This window comes from Mytilus edulis, chromosome 1 (assembly GCF_963676685.1).
Source record: "Mytilus edulis chromosome 1, xbMytEdul2.2, whole genome shotgun sequence".
Classification (NCBI taxonomy): Eukaryota; Metazoa; Mollusca; class Bivalvia; order Mytilida; family Mytilidae; genus Mytilus; species Mytilus edulis.
Window position 1 is genome coordinate 66,524,175 of NC_092344.1, and position 20,082 is coordinate 66,544,256.

A 20,082-nucleotide genomic window follows, 5' to 3' on the forward strand; every position below is an offset into this window, starting at 1 on the left:
AATCTTTTAAAATTTTGGTAAATGACCTTTCATGAGCTATTAAGTCTTATATGAAAAAATAAATGGGTGTTATGGGGCAAAATATTTTACATTGTATTGTATGGAAAAACACCAAGGAGTCCAAACATTTCACATAAAATCCAAAAACTCACCTAAGTACATCCTTAAGGACCAAAAATTCCAAAAAGTTGTGCCAAATACGGTTATGGAATTCAATGACCGGAATAAGTATTTCGATTTTTTGCATACTTTTGCAAACAGTAAATTAAAATAAAATGACCACATGATTCAAATAGACCCTCAAATTTAAGAAATAATAATACGAAAACATCTTTTAGACTGTTTAATGTCACTGTATATTGAAAATTTCACAAATTGATCAGTACATAACAAGAAGACTTTTATTTTTACAGAGTGGAGGATTTTTACACAAGCATACAGTAGGACCTGAAAAATGTCCCAGGATAAGTAAAGGACATCCAGAAATACTGGTACCCTCTGGAAATTACAAGAAAGTTGTCCTATTTGCGCATAACCTCAGGGTAGGTTATTTGATATCATTCATGGCAGATTTTTAACTTGATTGGTTGTTTTCCTTGTATATTTGTAATCAAAAAAAATGTGCATGCTTCTGTTTGCGGCCAAACTTGGCACATTATATCAAAATTTGAAAGTTAAAATAGTTTAGTCATTAAAGTTGAAAATGACTAGGAAAACATCTTTTTTGTGCTATTTTTGAACATCAAATTTCCAGTTTTATATATAGAAAAAATTGTTTTACAAAAATCAGTTTTTCTTCCTATGAAAGTACAAAATGTTTTGCTATTAATCTTTGAATATAAACCTTTCAATTATTTCTTTCGTAATAATATGTAGTTAACCTGAAAATTCTTTGATTGCAAATGGTTTAATTTTAGATGTTTCTGCTGAGATTATACAAGTTTTTGTTTTGATTGTTTTTCAGGCTTTTCAGTACCCTATCTACTGTTACTTCAGCATAGGATCTGGAAGAACTGTTACAGCTCGTCTAATATCCCACACAGAGTCAGAAAAGATCGTAGAATGTGAAAATACTGAGGTATGGCCCCAGGCTTTTACCATTCGTACAATTTAAATGTCAAACCAGAAGAAAAACATGTTATTTTACCAAAAACATTTAGCACAAGTTTTTTTAATGTATTATTTTGCACAAAATATTTGTATCATGTTCATATATCTGCATGTATACATCTTAATGAATTGTCATAGAAGTTTCAACATATGGTATCAATATTTACACAAATGTCAAAAAATATTTGGTGCCATACATGACCAAGACAAAATTACATATATAGTTTAAGATTAAAAGAAAATGTACCTTGTTTTGTTGTAGTTGAGTAATGAATTACAAAGATTTTTTTTATAAATTGTGTTTTGTTAATCTTGTACTTATTTACTTTCAGTTTTCTTATATTGAGAATACACAAACTTGGAATGTGCCATTCAAAATAACATGGGGTTCCAAAGACTTGAACAAGCCATTTGATAATCCTGCAGATGTTCAAGGTAAGTTTATACTAGTAGCGTCAATAGTCGACATGATGTGTACATATAAAGATAAGGAGATGTGGTACCATTGCCATTGTGACAATTCTAAATACATAAATATGAATTACAGATCAACTTACACACTTAATCAGAAAAAATCATTGGATTATATAGCTTTTTTTGACGAACACTAATTTTGATTGCCGAGAAGCTTAATATTTCATTAACAATAGAACTTGATTATAACGTTCAGCTGAGTTTTACAGAGTTATCTCCCTGTAGTGTTATATACCACCATACCAAGTATATATTTTCATTTTTTACTGTTTTAGTCCACATGATGCATACATACATGGTATATTAGATTAATTTGTGTTATTAATTTTTTCAATTTTTTACAGTGAAGATGTATAAATGTGAGATGATGGGGAACAATTGTGGATCGTGTTTGATCATCCCCACAGATTACAATTGTGGCTGGTGTGATTCTAGATGTAGTATTCAGGGCGATTGTAGAGACTCCATCTGGTTACATAGTTCTTCTACATGTCCTAACCCTAAGATCATTAGCGTAAGTATAGTGGATTTTATTATAGTATTGAGAGTGTCATCTTCAAGGACTGGAGAGATTTCAAGATGGGAAATCAAGGGAGATTTATAAATGAAAGTAAATTTCTATTCAAAACTTGTTAGCACCAGATCACTGCTTTTTGACTGGCAGTTGATTTCAAAATATTCCATTTTTGTTAAAGTACCTGATTGAAAAACTAAAAAAAGTATTATCATAGTCAAAAGAATAACCAACTGTCATAATAATGGAAAACAACAATTTTGGTATAAACAAAATTTTGGTATAAACATAATGTTGGTATAAACAAAATTTTGGTATAAACAAAATTTAAGACATACTCAGATTACAGTTTTACAGAAAATTTTAAAATTTCATTTGACATATAAAATATCTTAGTTTATTTGCTCAAAAATTATATTCATAATAGTGGTATTTCGTGGTAGTTCAACGGATCCTTCTCTTTTCTATAGATAAATCCAGTATCAGGACCAAAGAATGGTGGAACAGAATTGACAATCATAGGAGAAAATTTAGGCAGAACATATGCAGATATTGTCAGTTATGTTGATGTTGCTGGAATTTCTTGTTCACCACTCAGAGATAAATATCAGCCACCTAGCAGGTTAGTAGAATTTAGACCCCCCAAAAAATGATATTAATGTTCAAATGCAAGTTGAATGTATTGTGCATGGATTTTTCTTCATTTTGTAAAACTTTTTATTGCAATAATAGTTATAAAGATCAAATTTGACCCATATATAGATAAAGAGTCTGTTTATGATAATACGGTTTAACTAAATCACTTGCTATTGGGATAGTACGTTTTATTGGAGTTTGTTGAAACTAAATATCAGAAGGCGTATTTTACCGATGATTTATTATGAACTTTAGAATATCAAGACATCTCTGCAAAAAACAACTCTTGGTCCAGAATGTTTCCATTTTAACAGACATATTGAAGCTAGAATTTCAAAATTCAGGTACATAATCCATTAAAAAAACAAAAAGCACCATTATAATTGCAATCTTATCTGACATTTATAATTTTAGAATTGTTTGTGAGACTGGTGAATATTTTGAGGCATTCCAACAAAGAGGACCCGTCCGAGTCACAGTCAATGGACAATATCTAGCAGAATCCAAACAGATATTCTCTTATGTGGTATGTGTAAAATCAGCTTGAATAATGAATAAGCCAGAATGATCTCTCTTTGGAAATGACCTATAATGTTGAGACTGATTATAGCTAAAAACTATAATAATGGGGAAAGGATGTTGCAATTAAAGTCACATATTTTTAATTAATTCATTTTCATGGGTACCATATTTTGTGGATTAAGGAACAACTGATTTCGTGGATATTTGATTTTATGATTTTGCAAAAGTTTGCTTACAAACCTCTTGTTGAACATTTTGATTTGCCTCTTATTCATACCCAAAAAAAACCACTAAAAATTTAGTAGGTATCTTATGATTGAAATGAGTTAACAGTATAGCTGTATAAGATACAAAATTAGAAGCATTATAGTGGCATACAGATTATGTGAGATGATCTTTGCACATAACAAGTTTTTAACCCTGGGTGTTACCTTTATTCAAGCTAATCTGGCCAAAACCTGTCAATCTATCTATGTTAACCTTTTAGAAGTAATTTACTATTATTGTTATGTATTATGTCATGTTTCATTACAGCAGATTCCATTGAATGTGTAGCTAAAGGTAATATCTTTGGTTAGCTTGCTTGCTAGCTGAACCGTGAAATCATTGTTAGGTTAGGTAAACTACCCTACACTAAGAATAGACAAGTCCGATAGATAACTAATCTATTTGTCTGTTGGACCATGCTACTTTATAAGGAGGGTAGTATACCTGACCTAATAATGACTTCACGGTTCAGCTAACAAGTAAGCTAACCAAAGATATTACCTTTCGCTACACACTCAATGGAATCTGCTGTAAGACTTGTTTAAAATGTATTTTGTTGATACTTACAGACACCTAACATAACCAGTTTATCACCAACCCAAGGAGCCATGTCAGGAGGAACTGAAATCACAATCACAGGACAGTCAATGAATGCAGGGACTAACATATCAGTCTCTATAGATAATATACCATGTACTTTGATCAAGTAAGTAGGGATTTTGTAATCTCTTTCAATCCCTTCTTTTGTAGAGCTTATATGAGTTTGGAATTGGATGTAATATTCCTGTGACATGGAAAAGGACCACATTTGATACCGATTGTTTTAGTCTCAAATTTTCATGATATTTTGATGCTTTAATACATTGTAGCCTTCAAATGTATATCTTGGGCTTAAAGATTATGACAGCCATTTACCCACTGGCCACTTCGAAAAAAAAGATATGTAAAGAACTTTCAGCTGATATCAGAGGGACATTCAAACTCATAAGTCAAAAATAAACTGACAAAGCCATGGCTGAAATGGAAAAAGACAAACAGACAAACAATAGTACACAAAATACAACATAGAAAACTAAAGACTAAACAAATTATTTCCATATTACTTATTTTTAAACTTCACTGTCAAAGTGACTCATTTTACTCATAAAATGAATATAGCTGAAAATGTATTCTTAAATGAGCAAGGAGGAATCCCTGTTGCATATTCATTACATTTGAAGCAGATATGTAAAGACTGTTTGTCTGTATGAATTTAACATTTAGGATTTTATTAGTTGATGCTGCCTTTTTACAAACACATCTAATTCACGGTGGGTATGGTTGTCCTGCGAGAGAACGTACTGTGCTGGTGATTCGGTCCTGACGGGTGCTGGTGATCAATGAAAAAATGTAAACAAAGACGAAAATGATGATTTTTGACGTTTTCACTCATAAAAAATGGAAGAAAACAGTTGAGATTTTTCAATTTCGTTTCTTATGGGTTCATATATAAACCATTAAAAAATTGACCCTCTAAACTGTTTCAGTAAGCGTAACACAAAAATGCTCATTTTCAGAAAATCTCGAACTGAAAAAATAAAACAAAAATGCTCATAGAGTCCGCTTTCTATACCGCAATCCACACGACAAAACAATTTTGTGAAAAAACATCGCAATTTCTTAAAATTTAGCATTTTCTCAATTTATGCATGTCCTGATACTGTGCTGGTGGGTCCTGTCATTGTGCTGGTGGGTCCTGATACGGTGCTGGTGATTTTGGATAAGAAGTTGGTCATATTTGAAACAAATGTTACAAAATCAATAAAATTGGGCAGATAAGTGTTGCCAACAGGATCTATGACTCCTATTTTAGCTCTTGTGCATCCATTTGGCTGTTTAATATGTGTTTTCAAATGATCTTAACTTGTATTACATAATAACATAAAAGGGCAACATCTTTCGTCCAATATCAGATAACAATATATAGTATCAAAAATAAGTTAAAAATTCCACAATACTATATAATTCATTTTATGTGTCAATTTGTTCGAAAAAAGTCGAAAAGAAGAGAGTTTAAGTTAATGTCATGATTATCTGTCGCTTTCTAGATCTATGCTTAGCATTTATTTCAGATGACATGGACTCCTCACCCTGATGACCCTGCTGCCTTTCATAACTTCATCCGTATACATATATTAATAGATAAACGAAAGGCTGCAACTGGTATTTTTGTATTTAAAATGATTCCTTGTAACGAGAATATTTGTGGTGAATGGAAACTGTGAGGGTCAAAATCTTAAATTGCTTATAAATGTTGCTGGACCTAGTTTCGTTATCTGATCCAAATTTTCTGAAATGTGCAAGGTAGATAGACATTTTGATTTGTTTACTCGGTAATGAACCCTTGTGTTGATCCCATGGTAAACATAACAAAAATCTCTGTACAAAGGTCTGTGAATTTTCTACAAAAATAGTATTTTATTTTCACTAAATTCTCTTTTTTCTACTAAATACAATAATGAACTATAATAAATAATAATGCTTTGCAAGAAGTTTCCCCTTGATATATGCACATTTCGTAATTGACATTGTCATAAACCGTACACGAAAAGATAAAATATTGATATAAGTACTTAATTTGCATCTTTGAACCCCCACCCCGGCTTGTTTTTTAGGAGCCTGGGGTGTCTAAAAATGGTCGATTACAGACAGCCGAGTACGCATTTTACTTTCCAGGCGTGTTTATGTTTTTTAAATATAAATTAAGGCTACATTTTAATATAATAATTCTATGAATTCACAATATAAAAAAATGCAGAAAAAAAATGAATGAAGTGAAATATCTTAGTAAGGAGTCATAACTACAGAGATGGTGTGTTTGACACACAAAACTTAAAAGCTTAGTGATATTACCAATATTAAAATAAATGTGTATTTTAGTTGGGTATTTTTTCCATTTACTCATTTTCAATTATAATCAAGGCACATTTGATTTTTTTTCATGAAAAATATTTAAATATAGAAAAGTAGGACACATTGTTCACTTCCTCCCCCGTAATTCTTTATCAAAAATATTTATTTTGAAATGAAAAAGCTAAGAAATCTTAGGTTTTTTAGTGTTTTCTAGGTTATCTCGTCTTCATTCTCTGACATATTCTAGCTTGCCCTTTCATAAAATAGTGATTTTTTTAGTTTTTTATCGAATTTTCGAAAAACAAATACCTGATAACCGCTTAGACAAAAAAAAATATGTTGGAAAAATCTTACAGCAAGTGATTCTTAATAGCTATAGCCTCGGTCACACCTTACCGGATAGCTCGAACGGACGCCTAACGGATAAAAAAAAGTTATCCGTTGACAAAATTTGTATCTGTTGGGAGTCCGTTGGTGTACTAACGAACATGTAACGAATGCCAAACGGACACACAACGGACACTGAACGTACATGAAACGGATACGTACCGGACAGAATGGACGTCGAACGTACATCCAACGGACGAGTACCGGATAAAACAGACACCGCTATGGAAGCGTAACGGATAAAACGGATGAACAAAATAATCTGAAAATTAAAGGCAATAAACCATCTAAAAATTAAAGGCAATAAACCATGAGAAATTTCAATTGGCATTTGTCCATTTTACATCCGGTAGTCATCCGTTTTATCCGTTATCCTTCCGTTAATATCCGTTTTACATCCGTTTTATCCGTTAGGCGTCCGGTAGACATCCGTTGGTGAATTGGTCTACCGGATCTCCAACGGATGCATAACGGATACGTAACGGATACAAAACGGACGAGTACCGTACAAAACGGATGCCTAACGGACGTTCAACGGACATTTTATCCGTTGGACGTCCGTTCAAAGTTTGAACATGCTCAAAATTTTCCACCGGACAGAACGGACGTCAACGGATAAAACGGACGCTTAACGGACATGCAACGGATATGGACGGACGCCTAACGGATAAGAACGGACGTCCAACAGACATGAACGGATTGAGAAAAAGTTATCCGTTAGGCGTCCGTTCGAGCTATCCGGTAAGGTGTGACCAAGGCTAATATAAGATACATTTTTCTTTTACAATCCACCTTTAAAATTTTACGGGAAATTATTCCAAGCTTTCACTGTAACCTCGCTCTAACTTATCCCCCTCCCCCCCAAAAAAAACACCAAACAAACAAACCCGCAATACTATTGTCATTCTTATAGTCAACACTCAATTGTTCACAAACAAATGTGTTTTAAGCTGCTAAAGACATTAATCAAACGCTCAGAAAGTCCTTTGTTCTATATTTATGCAAAACCTTTCACATTTTTATTTTATGGGTTATTGTTGAAGGTCGTACGATGACGTATGGTTGTTAACACATACTTCCTTTGGTTTCTTATGGAAATTTGTCCATTGACAACAAACATACCACATCATCTACATTATATTAAGTATTGTATAAATTATAACGTATTTTGGTGATCTTGCAAAATGATCGTAATCCCGAAAATCGTAAACATATTTTCTTATCTTAAAAGGGGGCAAGAAGGGTTCCATTAACAGGCCAATAAATAAGATTACAGTTAATTTCATTTTTTTTTTAAATAGGGGTATTTTTTCTCTCATAATAACAGTAAACAGATTCACAACAATGTCAATTTCAAGAAAGCAGACAACAGCTAATTAGTCAACAACAGTACAGCATCAATGCTCTTGAATATATGCCACTTTTAACTAAAATATAAAAGCACAGAACCAGGACATAGGAGCACAGAACCAGGACCGTTTTTCTTATCACCAGCACAGCGTCAGGACAATTCCGTTTAACGAACTTGCACGACTTTTGAAATATAATATTGTTGTAATATACTTTGCATGGTACTTATGACACATCAGAGAAAAATTAAGCAACAAAACAGTCGTTTTATTGCCGTTCTGATACAATGTAAACAAACCCACCAGCACAGAATCAGGACCCACCAGCACCTGTCAGGACCAAATCACCAGCACAGTACGTTCTCTCGCAGGACAACCATACCCACCGTGTAATTGTGTCTTGTATGGACTTAAGAAACTGAATTGATATAACATTTTAATAAAATGACATTTTAAAAATTTATTGTAATTTTCAATTTGTTGATTTTTAGGAAAACACGAGACAATGTGATCTGTGCGACACAAGCTTCAAACAAAACAAAGATTGGGAGTCTTACCATGACCTTTGACTTGCAGACAATAAAAAGTCCTTTAAAATTCACATATATGGAGGACCCAGTCATTAGTAATGCAAAACCTTTAAAAACTATCAAAAGGTATGTTTTTGTCTTATTTGAATAACACATGAATTATTTACATATTTTATTTTGCTAATTTTGTTAGTTTGAATAATAAAAAAGGTGAAATTATCTCCCTTTGAAAATAACCAATGATGTTGAGACTGGTTATAGTTGCAAAATGCTTCATACATTTTATTTTAACAAAATTATTCCACAACAAGATAATGACTGCATTACATGCTTACTTGTATTTAGCAGAATTTGATAACTAAAATAAGATAAGATGCTGCCTTTTTACAAACACAACTAATTGTGTCTTGTATGGACTTAAGAAACTGAATTGATATAACTTAATAAAATGACAATAAGATAACATAATTTTGAGTAGGATAGTTTCAACTGTGGAAAAAATGGCAAATCATTACAAAAATGAAGAAAAAAAATGGTCATCTAGCTATCAATGAATTGTATAGTAAGGAGCTTACTATGCAAGTCCTTGTAGCTATTTTTATTTATTTAGCATATATTTAACATTATTTTTATTATTATACTTTTAGTGGAGGTATGCCTGTCAATGTAACAGGTCAAAGGTTACATATCATTCAGAATCCAAGAATAGTTTTCTGGGGAGATAACAAAGAAACATTCGAAGGGGTAAGGTTCAAAGGAATATTAGGGAATGGAATTCAGGTTCTTGAATTTCATGTTTAATTTTTTTTTTTATTTGATATAAAACATCTTCTTTTCAAATATGTATCAATATTAATAAAAGCAACATTTCAGTTACATATGAATAAAAGAGATCATTTCAATTACATATATAAATTTAAAAAAAAACGTTTCAATCCCATCAGAAGAAAAAAATCATTTCAAATACAAATGTACACATAAGTATAAAAACAAAGATTTCCATTACATGTTAATAAAGAAAATATCTATATTGGATGTTTTGAACCCAATAGTTAGAATATGAATAGGAAATAGGACTATATTCATGAAAAGTTATCTTCTGCTGAAAAATGTTGTTGCTGATAATACATTTTTATCGTAGGATTGTTACAAGGGTTCAACTGTACAAGAAATGACCTGCTGGACACCATATGTCGCCATTAACTTTACACATCGTAGAAAGAGATCAGAAGAACAGGAAAAGACCCCATCCATTGTCTTAGAGTATGGTTTTATGTTAGATAATGTGAAAGCCTATCAGAAATTTGGTAACATCACAGTCTATCCAGACCCTGAATTTGAAGCATTTAGTCCCAGTACCAAGATATTCTCAGGTGGAAGGACTAATGATTTTCTTACAATTGGTGTAAGTTTAATTTAGTAATATGATATAGACATATTAACACTTGTATGCAAATTTGTTTGGCATTCCTGAAAACCACATTTATTCATGAATTAAAAGTTATGGTTACATGACATCAGAAGGTGTCAGAGAGAGATCTAGGGTTATTTCGGGCATATTCAGCTAAATACCCAAAATTGTAAACAATGGTTTTGATATTTTTGGTATGGTTGAAACTTTTTGTTTGTCTTTGCTACTTATGATAACCATGCAATGTTCTTCAAATGAAACATATACAGAATTTATTAACATTGTTGAGCATTCATGTTAAATCTTTTTTGTCTTTCTTTGTCTGCTATTTATGTTGCAAATATGATAAAGTACCCCTTTGTTCCTTTTGAATCAGCAATTATATTCAATAAAACTATGTGCTTAACCAAATTTCTTTCTAAAAATAGTACACAGCATTTCATGTACCTTATGTTTTTTATAAATATTTTTCCACAGGGTAAATATTTAACAGATACTGGCTTTGTACACAACCAAGTGAAAGTACAGATTGGTAAAGGAGAATGTGAAGTTAAATCTATACAGTTCTTATTGAGTTGTAAACCTCCAAAGAATCAGCCGACAGCTTTAGGCGGAGGACAATATCCTGAAGTGATTGTAAGTCAAGTACTTGATTATTTAATACTGTAAATTAACTCATTTTTGGAAAAGTAGAAAAATAGTGTTGATATAAATTGTTGCAGGTACTAAAATCTAATATCTTCCCTCATATGATAACATCTAGAAAATTAGAAAATCACAAAAATGAATGATGGGCTAGAAATGGCTAAACGTGAAAAAAGTATCTGTAAAAATAATTGGTATGCATGCATTTTCAAAGGGTACATAGGACTAATTATAAGGAACACATGAAAATATAAATATCAGATTAACTTGAGTATTTTATAAGTTATAAATTGGAGATAATGGTTATACTATAGCTATTGCATGATTTTTTACAATGTCAAATTTATTGTCAGTTTTTGTGTATGTGCCAAAGTTTTTCTTTCTTTTAGTTGTGATTATTTAAGGAAGTAACAGAAATTTAATATTAGGGAATATTTTTGATGATTGAACAGGAAATAAATGAATTGAAACCTAACTACTGAAGATTTCAATAAGGTTTAACTAGCTTCGTTCTTATATGGAATAGACTACAGAGCATTACAGACTTCAACTTCATCCTTTGTTTTTAACTATGGACCATGTAAGCAATTGCTGTCAATATCAACTGTTTGTGCATTTGGATATTATCTGGAAACTGAAATCAGTAAATTTTATAAAGAGCAAATTGGGATCTACAAATACTGTTGATTCATTTATTTTCGTGGGTACCAATTTTCGTGGATAGAGGAAAACTTGCATATTCGTGGGTATTTAAATTCGTGGTTTTGACAAAGTTCACATGCATTTCTTTAGCAAATTTCCATTTTGTTGAACATTTAAATTCGTTGTTTCCCTGTACCAACTAAACCCACGAAAATTGGTATCCAATGATTATTAATGAATCCACAATAGTGTGAATCTCTTCACCATGTTATCAGCTAATGATGATAATAAGTTATCCCTGGCTTACATCAATGCTAGTGAACTAACGCTGTTTATTGCATTGGTCTTTGATATTGTGATGACTAGCTAGTCATTTTCATTTACAGCATTTGATTAAATTCTGCTTTCATTCATTACAGATTAGTGTTGGCAAAAATCTGACAGTGACATTAGGAAACCTGAAATATGGTGAAAATGAGATTGGTCTTCCTACGATGTATATTATCCTGATCAGTGCTGGTGGTGGATTGCTGCTGTTGGTTGTTATCATGGTATTGTGCTTGTACAGGGTCAAATCAAAGAAGAACGACAGCATGATGAAAAAGATGCAAAATCAAATGGACAACTTAGAATTGAAAGTCGCAAAAGAGTGCAAAGAAGGTAAGGAGTGGATGGGAAAATATGTTAATTGGTCGATAGATGATAATGACTAAAGATTCTATAAATAGAAAGCCACAATTAATTGGCAGTTCCTTTGATATGATAATAAGTTCTTGGTTAATCATAGTTGAAATGGTTGGTAGATGATAATGGACAAATATTCTAAAGATAAAAAGCCAAAACAAAAGTGTGTTTTCTTTGATAAAATAGTTCTTAGTTTTTCGTAGGTTTTTTTCTCCTATACATCATATCAAATCTTTTTTAACATGCTGTTTGTAATTCAAAAGCTTGAGGGGGATGTTAATTTCAAATTTTAATGCAGAACCTTAATAACTTGGTCATTTCAAGATGGTGTGTCATATGTTAGACTAGAGTATATTTTAAAACTATGTGAAATTCTGGAAAAAATGTGTTTTGCATGGAAATAGCATGTGTATTAGAGTATATAATTAATTATCAACATATTGATATTATAATTGACAATTTTATAATTCCAGCCTTTGCTGAACTCCAGACAGACATGACAGAGTTGACAAATGATTTGTATGGACAGGTATCAATACCATTCTGGAACTATCAGACTTATTGTATGAGAGTTTTGTTCCCACAAGACAATACAGTTGATCATCCAGTTATCAAAGATTTGGAGGTAAATACATAAAATGTCATGCATTAAATGTATGCCAAGCATACTGCAGGGGCAGCCATTGAAAATAATTTGTAGTAATCTAAATGATTTTAAAAGTAATACAATATTAAATTTTTATACATGTAGTATGAATGTACTTTTATCTAATCGAGTCATTTCTATCCTACCCCTTAATATTATAGCTTTCATTTGTAAATGTTGTGTTTAAAGACATTTTTAATTCATGAGTATTTATTTTTTTATTTCCTTTGAATTTATATTTTTGTTGTCTATAATAAGAAATAGGAAGCTAGGTAGAATTAATGATATGAAAACTGCTGTACAACTTACAAATAAATCTTTACAAATAAATCTTTCCTGCTTTTAAGAGAACAAGAAAGGAATTATGCAAATTTTTGAACTCTTTTTGTTTGTAAAACAAATTTAAACTAACATTTCCTTCTGCAGGTTGACTACAATAGGAGAGATAGTGTTGAGAAAGGACTGGCTCTGTTCTCTCAGCTGATTGGTAACAAAACATTCCTCTTGACCTTTATACGAACTCTGGAAACGCATAAAAATTTCTCAATGAAGGATAAAGTTAATGTAGCCTCCTTGATATCAGTAGCATTACAAACTAAAATGGAATATAGTACAGAGTAAGTAGGCTCTTATATTGTTATTATGCAGCAAAAATAACTTGTTAATTATCCAATTTTTGCTGAGTGACATAATAATTTTTTTAACTTTCACTTGTAGAAAAAAAAAATCACAAGATAATTATCATAAAAATGTCAGATTTAGATAATATTTTTTTTAATACGTTAACTATTTGCTATAGTATTGCAAAATTATATTGATGCAAAGTCAGTTTTTCAGGGCTAAATCAGAAATAAAGTATTCACATATTTTACCATAAAAGATTTATTAAAATAAAATATTTTTGGCCTTTATTTTAAACAAAAATAAAACTTATTATTTATACAGTATAAGTTAATTTTCTTGGTGAGGAAGTATTATTTCTTGTTTGATGTAGTTGAAGGAATTTTATACAAACTTCTCTTATTTATTTTAGTATCTTAAAAACTTTACTGAGTGATTTAATAGAAAGATCCATAGATGGGAAGAAAGAACCTAAGCTTCTGTTTAGAAGGTAATGTATAGTACAATATTATGTGTGAACTTAAACCTGATAAAAACTTAAATTAAATATGGAAATACTGATTCACTAAGAACTACTTGATGGATTATTATTTTAAAAACATCTTTTTTTTGACCAGTTATAAATTCTAGCATGTTAATTGTAGAAGGAAGTAGAATTGCTTTATATAATAACTTTGCATATATCACCATAATCTTATAAAATTACTCTATTTACAATTTGAACCTGCACATAATCTTGCCACTGAAATGATTAAAATAAACTAAAACTTGCCAGCTGACTAACTTCATAGTGAGACATGTGACTATCAAAATCATCAAAAGGGAGACAACTTGAGATTATCTAGTTCCACAGGAAAAAATTGAGATATTTGAAATTACATTTCTGTGTTTCACAATTTATTCATTTTATATTTCAGGAATGAATCTGTAGCAGAGAAGATGTTGACTAATTGGTTTACATTTTTATTGTATAAATTTTTAAAGGTAGGTTTTGACAAATATTTTAACTTGATTGTACAAAAACCTTTAAGTTGATTGCATTATTACACATTTGAAATATGTTTTACGGTCAACAGGCTGGAAATAAGTTTTGATATCTAATAAACATCAAAATTTTAACTATAAATTCTCAAGATATATATGAGAACTTAATCTTTTTATCAGTAATTTGGAAATCTTGTGAGGTTAAATCTCTAATAAAGAAAGGAAAAAAATCTTACTTCTTCTCATTTTGCTTTCAGTATAAAACTTTTTTAAGTAATTTAATGTGTGCTAAGTTCTCTTTTTTACTGTTATACAGGAGGTTGCTGGTGAGCCTCTGTTTATGCTATATTTAGCTATGAAACAACAAGTAGCAAAAGGTCCTGTAGATTCTGCCACAAGTGAGGCCAGATACTCTCTTAGTGAGGACAAACTTATAAGACAACAAATAGAGTATAGACAGTTGGTATGTATAAGTAACTGTAACCTTTATTAGAATTCACTGTTTTATAATATAATTATATTTGTTATTTCATTGTTCATTGTTCATACCCCAAATGAAAACAGTGTCACGCCATTGGTTGAGTTTACATTGTTTTGAACCGTTTTATCCAATCACAACATTTTTGTGTAGAAATGTAGTATTGTTTGAGTTACAGTAGTGAAAATTGCTCAGTAATAAATTTGATGGGATATTTTTTTTGTCGTCTGCAAATATTGTATTCTGTCTGTTTGTCATAATAAGAAGGATCAACATCTTAACAAATTTAAAATCAGAGGATAGCAAGAAAGCATGATATTATAATCAAAAAAGAGACTAACCACACATTGGAATATCAAAATAAACTTTTATCTCAGGAGAAAGAGGAAACCAAACTAATTTTTAATCACAATATATTTGACATTTTTTTCAGACTGTTTATGTCCAAGACATGGAACAGTATCAGGCTGCTCACCCGGTTAAAGTTCTAGACTGTGATACGGTTTCTCAAGTGAAGGAGAAAATTTTGGATGCTATATATAAAAATGCTCCATTTAGTAGTCGACCAATCAAAGACGATGTAGATTTAGGTAAGAAGCACCAGGATGTTGTATTGCAGTGTGTTGTAGATTTTCATTGTTTTTATTTCTACTTTCTGTTTGAAAATCTATTATTAGAATGTAAAATTAGAAGAGTTATTTATAGCAAGTTCAATTCTTAATCTTAGCATTGTATGCAGAAAAAATCTTATTTGCAAGTTAATATCTAACTTTTAATATGATTAATTGTATACTGACCAATTGTGTCGATTTAACCAATTCTAATAATTAATTGCATATGCATCTATTAAAATATTTCTTTGCATCGTCTTACTTTCATTCGCATTGATTTGATTTTCGATCTTATAGTTCAAAAAATTTGTAATGTCATGTCATTTTCAAAGATGTTGATTTTAATGGTGAATTCGGTTTGCAATGGTTGAAAGGGTGTGAGTGTGTTTTGCAGTGTTAAAACTTTTGGCAGGTGCTAAATTCCAAATTTGGCAGTTTGATTATTGAAATAAGCTTAATTCCAGTGGTGTATTCAAATGAAATTTTCCACTATCAAAAGATGATAAAATTTCCAAATGGCAGTCCTTATCCCAAGCTTGAGTGATGATCGGTGTATGGTGGCTATCTGGCTATCGGTCTATATTTGGTTAAGGGAGTTACTAACAATTCTAATCTATAACTTCTTGTAATATACTAACAATATTTATTTATAGAAACTATGTCACAGTAATGTTGGTAGTAGAAACATGTAGTGTGATTTTGGAAATTATTTTTGTCGAACAGATTATTTATAAAATTTGAAGACTTTCCAAAGATATCTTACTTGTTTAAATGGAACAGTCAAAAGTTTAAAGAATGTTAAATGAAAATTTAAAAAAAAAATGAATTTTCAAAATTACATATGTATATTAAAAAGCAATTTTTGGTGATTTAAGTAACAAACACTTTCTATAATTTTGATTTCTACTTGAATTGAATAGACTTAAGCTAACTGTGATATATTATTCATACCCTACTGCTAGTAACAGCATAAGGTGTGTCATATTTGCATGATGCATTTGTTAATCTTTACTAAATTCTGTCAAAAACAACAGTTACTATGTAATCATGGTTATGACTGATGTGTTTGTTAGAACAATCCCTTACTAACTACTATTTAATGTGTTTGTTTGTGTGTGTATTATATGTGTCAACAAATATATTGCATGTAGATGTTTACTAACTTTGTTTTTAAATAGGGGAGAAAAATCATGTAAACAAAATAAGAAAATATGTTCTTTCCAACAGCTTCTTTTTGTTTCTCCAAATCATTGTTCTATATTTTATGCAGAAAAAAATAAGAAAAGGGGAAGTGACGTTTTGTAGTATTTTGATAAGGGATGAAAAAAAAATATGATATCCTGGCATCTATAAATTGAAGACTTGAATAAAATGTTGTTTTATAAGTTGTCAATCAGTACATTTAAAAGATTATTGACAAAAAATTGAAGATTTTAAAACGTTTGTAATGAAAAACTATGAACAAAAAAAGGATTGGATAAAATGTCCCAATGTCATTTGGATCGTAATCTGATGCTAAACTGCTTATGTTCCAAATTGGAAAAAATATATAGGACCATGTGAAAATGCTATTTCTACACAAATTTTACACAATTTTAGTTCTTAAATGATTTCATATTCATATTTAAGGGTTATTTATTTATTTGAACTAGGCAAGGGAGGTGATTTGAAAGATTTAGTTTTGGAAATAGTAAATGTATGTGCATGATATAAAATATGTTATCTTTTATTTGTATTTTCAATGTTGTATGTTATGTCACTGGTGAAGGAAAATTGTTATTTGTTGCTGGTTCATTTTTCTTCCAATTAGTTTTAGTTCTAGATTTTTAGATTTTTCTTATATCATTTTCTTAATACCATCAATGACCTGTTTCGATTCAAAATCTATGGTACAAAGAAATGTAAATCATGCTTTTAAAAGAAAATAATCAAAAATATTTCACTTGGTTGTTCATTGATGGTATTGAATCCAACAACAAATTTTGCATTTTTGCAATATTATCATTTATGCCATTCATTTAGAAAAAGCAGATCTCTGTTCAAATTACAAAAAGGGGAGATAATTCATACATCATTTTTAATCCTCATTTTCCTGAATACCAAAAATTGGGAAATTTTCCAAAAATGTTTTTTATCAAGAATAAATTAATGTAAATGAGAGGAATATAATAGCTTACAGCAAAATGCAGTGAGTGTCACAGTAATATCTTTAACTAGCTTGCTTGCTAGCTGAACCGTGAAGTCGTTATTAGGTTAGATAAACTACCCTCCTTTTAGAGTAGACTAGTCACATGGATAACCGATCTATCTGTCTTTAGGACTAGATTACTACTCTGAAAGGAGGGTAGTATACCTTACCTAATAATGACTTCACGGTTTAGCTAGCAAGCAAGCGAACCATTCACATTGCTTTTACCTACACCCTTAATGCAATGGGCTGTAAATCCTTATATGTTCAGACCTTAGGTTTGGAAGTTGCAAAATTTGTTGTTTTGTATTATTTTCTTGTTCATCATCATCATCACCATCATCACCATGACGATTATTGTCTGCTACACTGCAGAGGTTTGAGAGTGGGTTTTTATATGTATTATTTCCATGGTTACAGTGTTGTTTGATCCATCTTCTACAGAATGGAACAGCGGCACAAAAGGTCGCTTAATCTTACAAGATGACGACAATACGACAAAACAGGAAGGAGAGTACAGAAGGATAAATACTCTACTACATTATAAGGTAAATTGATTATGTTTATAATGCAAGATTTATCAAAAAAACATGTTTAAAGTTTTCTCGTCACAGTTTATTGTAAAATATCAACCACAAGCCAAAACAGGAACTTTTTGGGCCAGTAAACAATAAATGCAATGGTATGATGGACAATTAGAGTTTTTAAGGCAAAGATTGCACAAATTGCATTCCAAACCTCATTACCACTGGATAGATAGCTACTGGTATATTTAACCATTTTTCAAACCTCATCTATTCAATTTTTAAAATGATATGTGTGTGTGTAAAATCATACAAGTATGGTTGATCTGCCTACAAAGGGAGATTCAGATAACTCATTTCCAAATTTTCTCAGATTTTTTTTTAAAAATTCACAATGCAATTTTAAAGCAATTTTAAATCTCGAGTGCTCACATGCACTTTGATCACTGCTACCATACCTTACAAGTGGAGTTATGAGTTGAATTTGAGTACATCTTGTACTAAATCTAATCTTATGATATTTATATTGAAGGTTAATGATGGAGCCTACATGTCATTAGTGCCAAAACAGACAGTCCAGTTCAATCAGTCCTCGCTGAATTCATCAGAGAAATCAGGGTCCAAATTCTATGGTCAGTATTGTTTTCAGTGTTTTAACATATGTTTTGTGAGCTTAAAAATAGGATCAGTAACTGATCAGATATTTATCAAAGGAATTGGAACATTTAGCTAAATCAGGGTGTTGTTACTTGTTTTAAATGTTTTTAAGTCGAAAACATACATACTTCTTTTAACATGTTTTGGGGTATTTTACACATTTCATACATTTTTGTACCAGAAATATCAGGTAGTAATTTTAACCTTTGAATTTTTTCATTTCAGACAATTTTCCTTTTTCTACGAGAAGTCCTTCATTAAATAGAACAGTTACTCCACAGAACGTAGCACTGGAGATGGAGATAGCCGGTGTCAATAAAGTTTATCATTTAGTAAGTTACATCATATCTTTGTTGAGTTTAGAATACATACTCATTTTATTTTACATTTTTCTGCTAACTTGGTTATTCCATTATATCTGGAAAATTGTTTTAGGAAATCCACAAAATAATATAATATCCATAATATTCATTGTTGTCTTGTGTACTAGTTTTTTTTATAAGGATAAAGTAATGCACTACCTCAGCACAACTTGGATTACAGAGCTCAATGGCCTATGTATATTTATTTTTATTTATTCTTTATTTTATAAAAAAAGATTAATGTTTCTCTTATCCAAATTGAAATAAATCTGATTATCATATTTCATCAAGAAAGTAGAAATAAGCTGGCAAATTTAAAAACAAGAGAAATGACTGTTTGTTTAAAGTTAACAAAACAGATCTACAGTTAACTTGACAACTCTTTTTCAAATATTTCTTTTCATAGGTGCGACCACATGAAACTGAGAACTTCAACAAAGAAGGTACAGATCGTGGAAGCAAGATGGTGTCAGAGATCTATCTGACGAGGTTACTAGCTACGAAGGGTACCCTACAACAGTATGTGGATGATTTGTTTGAGAGAATTTTCAGTATTGCTCACCGAGGGAATGCACTCCCTCTTGCCATTAAGTATATGTTTGATTTCTTAGATGATCAAGCATTGTTACACAATATACAGGACCAAGAAGTTGTATACACATGGAAATCCAATAGGTGAGTTTGATACTGAACGGAAATTCTAAATGTTTAAAATAAAGAATAAACTAGAAGATGCCTGCGAAATTGCGGTACAAGTGGGAAATGTTCAAACAAAGAATTTTTTAATTTCACTGGCAGTAAGTCCACTGAGCATATGCGAAAGTATATTGGACACAAATCAGTGATAGTCTCTGATTTGGAACATTTTCTCAAAAATTGATGTTTTCTGTAGAAAAAAGATTGTTTCAAAGACAAATTTAGGATTACAAAACACTACATTTATACATC

General features: G+C 30.8%; 1 protein-coding gene across 2 annotated transcripts in view; it reads left to right on the plus strand.

Annotated features, from left to right (window-relative positions):
- LOC139487474 (plexin-A4-like) overlaps nt 1–20,082 on the plus strand; it is a 111,157-nt gene that overhangs the window by 83,351 nt on the left and 7,724 nt on the right. Inside the window, exons 10-31 of one of the 2 annotated variants that reach the window (XM_071272298.1) lie at nt 414–542; nt 965–1,078; nt 1,443–1,545; nt 1,929–2,098; nt 2,569–2,720; nt 3,149–3,260; nt 4,093–4,229; nt 8,643–8,807; nt 9,329–9,425; nt 9,823–10,086; nt 10,570–10,728; nt 11,799–12,039; nt 12,537–12,688; nt 13,136–13,326; nt 13,743–13,820; nt 14,248–14,314; nt 14,631–14,777; nt 15,226–15,382; nt 18,012–18,139; nt 18,648–18,747; nt 18,998–19,104; nt 19,541–19,809. In XM_071272298.1, the coding sequence (XP_071128399.1) occupies nt 414–542; nt 965–1,078; nt 1,443–1,545; nt 1,929–2,098; nt 2,569–2,720; nt 3,149–3,260; nt 4,093–4,229; nt 8,643–8,807; nt 9,329–9,425; nt 9,823–10,086; nt 10,570–10,728; nt 11,799–12,039; nt 12,537–12,688; nt 13,136–13,326; nt 13,743–13,820; nt 14,248–14,314; nt 14,631–14,777; nt 15,226–15,382; nt 18,012–18,139; nt 18,648–18,747; nt 18,998–19,104; nt 19,541–19,809 (3,239 nt within the window). The remainder of the gene's footprint in view (nt 1–413; nt 543–964; nt 1,079–1,442; nt 1,546–1,928; nt 2,099–2,568; nt 2,721–3,148; nt 3,261–4,092; nt 4,230–8,642; nt 8,808–9,328; nt 9,426–9,822; nt 10,087–10,569; nt 10,729–11,798; nt 12,040–12,536; nt 12,689–13,135; nt 13,327–13,742; nt 13,821–14,247; nt 14,315–14,630; nt 14,778–15,225; nt 15,383–18,011; nt 18,140–18,647; nt 18,748–18,997; nt 19,105–19,540; nt 19,810–20,082) is intronic. The other variant, XM_071272307.1, reaches the window with a different exon arrangement.